The sequence below is a fragment of the Wasmannia auropunctata genome, unplaced genomic scaffold, assembly GCF_000956235.1.
Source record: "Wasmannia auropunctata unplaced genomic scaffold, wasmannia.A_1.0 LD336047.1, whole genome shotgun sequence".
In the NCBI taxonomy this organism is placed as follows: Eukaryota; Metazoa; Arthropoda; class Insecta; order Hymenoptera; family Formicidae; genus Wasmannia; species Wasmannia auropunctata.
Genome location: NW_012026843.1, coordinates 691,716 through 696,544, shown reverse-complemented (window position 1 = coordinate 696,544; position 4,829 = coordinate 691,716). Strand labels below are relative to the sequence as shown.

The 4,829-nt window shown below is 29.7% G+C and overlaps 1 protein-coding gene across 1 annotated transcript in view; it reads left to right on the top strand.

Annotated features, from left to right (window-relative positions):
* The window catches only part of LOC105451699 (ATP-binding cassette sub-family D member 2-like), an 83,826-nt gene that overhangs the window by 36,188 nt on the left and 42,809 nt on the right, over positions 1-4,829 (top strand). Inside the window, exons 6-7 of the mRNA XM_011692307.1 lie at positions 3,712-3,809; positions 4,088-4,314. Coding sequence (XP_011690609.1) covers positions 3,712-3,809; positions 4,088-4,314 — 325 coding nt within the window. The remainder of the gene's footprint in view (positions 1-3,711; positions 3,810-4,087; positions 4,315-4,829) is intronic.

Here is a 4,829-nt window from a genome sequence, read left to right as displayed (position 1 = left end):
GTGTGTGTGTGTGTGTGTGTGTGTGTGTGTGTGTGTGTGTGTGTGTGTGTGTGTGTGTCGCAGTCTTTTTGTATAATCAGCCTTTTTGCATAAACCCATGTGGAGCACTGGCTTAGCGTTGTAAAATACATGCGTGGAGGCTCCCTCCTCCTACGGAAGCTCCACCTAAAAAAAACTAACCTAACCTAACCCAAACCATTTTTTGGTGTGGGATAAATCTCGCTTCGCGTAAAAGGTTGTAAACCCATGTGGGACCTCGCTTTGCGTTGTAAAATGTTAGCGCAAAGATATACTTCATTAAATAACTGAGCTAAGTCCACAATAAAATAATAGTGGCTGACTTTGCCATCGCTGGACAGCGGGCAGTGTTGATTTTGCCCACATAAAACCAGCAACGTTATTTTCAAAGGCGTTATGCAAAAAGGCTGATTATACAAAAAGACTGCGACATATACATATATACGCAGGGTATCTATAAAGTCTCACCTAGGTCTAATATCTCGGAAACGGCTTTAGATATGGAAAAATATTTTAAACAAAAGTTGTTTGACTTCAAGGGTGACATAGAATGGCACCATTGGTTTGACCTTGGGTGAGTAACGCTGTTAAAGTCAGGGAAAGGTCACTTCAAATTTTTTAAATAGAACCCCTTATTTTTTATTGCATATTCTTGTAGCTTACTTCGAGAGCTTTCCAAAACTCATAAATAAAATATTTTTTTATTAAGTAAATTTCCAGTTATGAAGCTTGAAAGTTTAATACCGCCGGCATTAGCATTATCCAAGGTGTCCGAACAATAGCTAAAACATTTTAAATGTTGTTCAGGAACATGAACTTGACATATATCAAGATCAAGGCCATTAAAGATTGCTGCTCTTTATTTAAAAAAATAAAAATAATTTTTAAAGATGAAAATATACATATATATATATATATGTATATATATATATATGTATATTTTCATCTTTAAAAATTATTTTTATTTTTTTTTCAATATACTATATATATATATATATATATATACATAGTATATTGAAATTATTTTCATATAAATTTACATATAGTTTAATATAGAAATGCAATTAATGTGACCCGGGCCAAGTTTCTTCATTATTACTTTCAGTTTATCACTTTTCCATTTTTTAAATTTTTGAATGTTTTTCACAAATAAGTTTTTTGAGGTCTTTTTTAAATAATGAGGCTAGTTTAGTAACTTGGCTAATTTTATTGATTTCATGACTATTTTTGATCAATCAAATTTTTAAATAATTTTTAAATTGTATATTTAAATCGTTTAAAAAAAAATTGTTCTTAGTTTTAGAAAAAATGTAATACGCGACATTGTTTATGTACTTGGCGTATATTTTTCTTTTTTTGAAAAAGATTTTTTATAGGTATATATGTGCACAAATTATCAATAAAACAGCGACATTTCGAAGTTCTAACATCGTTCCAGCATCATCTTAAATATTGCGAAAATCGCAAAATGATACAGCACTTTTCTATTGAGTTTAATTCACTCTTACCTATGAGCAATGTTACACCTAATCAGATACATATGTATACACAGCTGGAATCCACTGTAACGAATTAAATTGACTTCATGTAAAAACTATGTTTCAAGACTGACAAAAATATAGCACGCAGTTTGTGTGTGGCTGGATTTTGTAACAACAATAAAAAAAGTTATTATACACATTAACATCCGTGTAGGTTCGCATTAGTATTACTTTATTATTTCTGAGAAAAAAATATACTCTTAATATAAGATACTCGAAGAAATCGTTAATAAAGTAAAGTAAAATAATTAAATATCAGAAAACACCGTAAAATTTTAACAAACAATTGAAATCGTAACGTCTTCACGGTACACAGCGGATCTTGGTGCTTTTATATAAAGTAAAATACATCATTGCAGTTAGAAAACTATTGAATCCTTTTTATTACTGTTACTTTTATTACTTTTTTTATACTGTACAATAACCTTCATATTCCAGCAACAATCGTCACTTGAACATAGGGGCATAAGTTCTCACATTAGAAGAATCCTAAGTATCTTATATTACAATAGCTCCATTTGCCTTGCGATGATCACCAAATCTAATTTCTACAATTAAGCAATTCAACATTCCAATATTTTCCTATTAATACGATCTTATTCTATCACTGAAAATCTACGAATTTATAAAGAATTGATTACTAAATTACTTATTATCAAAATTTATTTATTATATAATAAACAAGGTCTAAAGACACTTTAATGAATTTGACAACATTTATAATTTCACAAATTTTTTTTCGCAATAACTACACGTACTACGATCTAATAATGAATTTTCTACTAAATAAATTTTACCCTAAAAGCAATAGTTTATGATAAAATCAACAAAGGCGCCTATTATTAGTCTAACAGAAAACTCACTATCTCATATTAACCTTCAAATGGTACATTTCTTTCGAGCACCCAATAACGGAACACTGGTGCGAATTTGGATTTGATATCTTAAATTGTACATCTTTTCTGAGGATAAAAACAGAAATGTTTTGAAAACCTAACTTTTTGGGGGTAAAATTTTCTCACAAATCCGCAGTATTATTCAATTCAATGGAAAACCGAGGGGGTAACTACTCTTGAATTCCGGTGTACAACCTGTCAGAATTCCGTTGAATTCCGTTGAATTCCTTGAAGTCCGATGAATTCCGGTGTAGTCCGATAAATTCCGATGTAGTCCGGTGAATTCCGGTATAGTCCGATGAATTCCAGTATAGTCCGATGAAGTCCGTGAAGTCCGGTGAAGTCTTGAAGTCAGAAGTCCAGGTGTACATATATTTTCTGAGTGGTTATCCCCTCGTGAAAAACCTATTTAACAATTAAAAATTAATTATAAATGAGTTACCGTTTAGAAAAACGTTACTTTAAAAAAAAAACTGCCATTTTTTTGTTATTTTATGAAATAAAGTGAAACTTGCGTGATTCTTTAGTTAAAATGATGTATATCTTTAATAAAAAATTATTGTTGTTGCAGAAATAGAAAGTAAAATATTTTTCCACATAGACAGAAGTCGGGATATTTTCTGTTCAATTAACAGTAATTTGAATCTTTCTAATAAATCTTTCTAAAAATAATTTCCATGAAAATTATGTATTTTAAGAATAAATCTTGCTAATTAATTATAAAGTAAATTATTAATAAATATCGTTTACATAATTAAAATTATATTAAAAAGTACTGTTCATATTATCATGAAAGGTAATAAGACAGAGAAAACAGATGGATTAAGATTATACATACAAATGTTTTATTTGTTATTATAATGTAAAAAAAGGTACATATTACAATGTTTATAAATGTGTAAAACACTAAAAGTAACACCTATCTGGCACACATTATTTGAATACAAGTGCGAATATACATCACAACGAATTTGTGAAGTTAATATTTTATCAATCTGCACGAAATTGAAGCTGTGCATATTTGTATCTGTCACCTGAGGTACCGGGCATATTTAACGTAGTGGGGATAAGCCGCGACAGATGTCTCTATGCAAATGTTAGCAATTCGAAAATTTTCGCGATGCGAATTCGCACTGTTGTACTATTTGAAGGTTTAAGAGCTTATTTCATAATAAGGAACTCTTCTTTATTTGTATCTATTTATTATTTCATATTTTTTCTACAAAAATCATTATACGTAACTTACTGTTTCTTAGGAATTGTTCGCGAAAGTACGGATGGCAGTATAAGTTTAGTTAACGTGCCGATAGTCACGCCTAATTGCGAAATAATTGTACCTAACTTAACAGTTCACGTAAGTAATTTATTATCAGTTTTGTGTAATTAGAGAGTCATTATATTCCAATGTACAATTTCAAAAAAGATATGCGTGCTATATTCTTATTATATATTCACTTCTATGCATAGTGTCACTTGTAACATATTGTCTTTATTAATCTATTCTTACACTTTTTATCAAATCTTTATAATTTTTATTTTATTATCCATAAATTATTAAAATACGGTAAATAAATATACATCCATTATATTTTACACAAATGTATTATATCTATACATTTATTTATAATTTAGATAAAGCCAGGTGACCATCTTCTAATCACTGGACCCAATGGCTGCGGTAAAAGCTCTCTTTTCCGTGTCATTTCCGGTCTCTGGCCCGTTTACGATGGAACTCTTATCAGACCAGCTGAAAGAAATTCTTCCGAGCATGGCAGACCTGCTTTATTTTATATCCCACAGAAGCCATATATGACAGTGGGTTGCCTTCGAGATCAAATCATCTATCCAGCGCATTCCAGGTTTATATACGTTTTATGAGTACATTAAAAATAAAAACCAAAACAGATTTAAATTAAATTATTATATTTATTTAAACTAGTATAACTCAAATTTTATAATTAATGTAATTATAATTAATTAAATGTTCATATTATATATATACAGGGTGTCCCAAAACACGCGGATTTTCTTTTAAGTGCGGATTCTTTAGAATATTCTCAGACGAAAATCCTAAGACGAAAATATCGAGACTATAATAGTTTTTAAATTAATAGCGATTAAAGTTGGCTAATCACAGAGCTGACATTTCGCACGCTTAGGCACACGATGATATGACAAATGATAGAGGTGCTACGAGGACCCTCTTAATAACGCCGAGATTATTATACAAATATGCAATAATATTTTTGTTAAGAAATTATTTTTTCTTTTATACGAAAACCTATTTGTACATTAAATAATCAATTAATATCGCAATATATGAAAAAATATTAATACAATTACGAGATATTACGATATGTGTCAACTGTCAAAA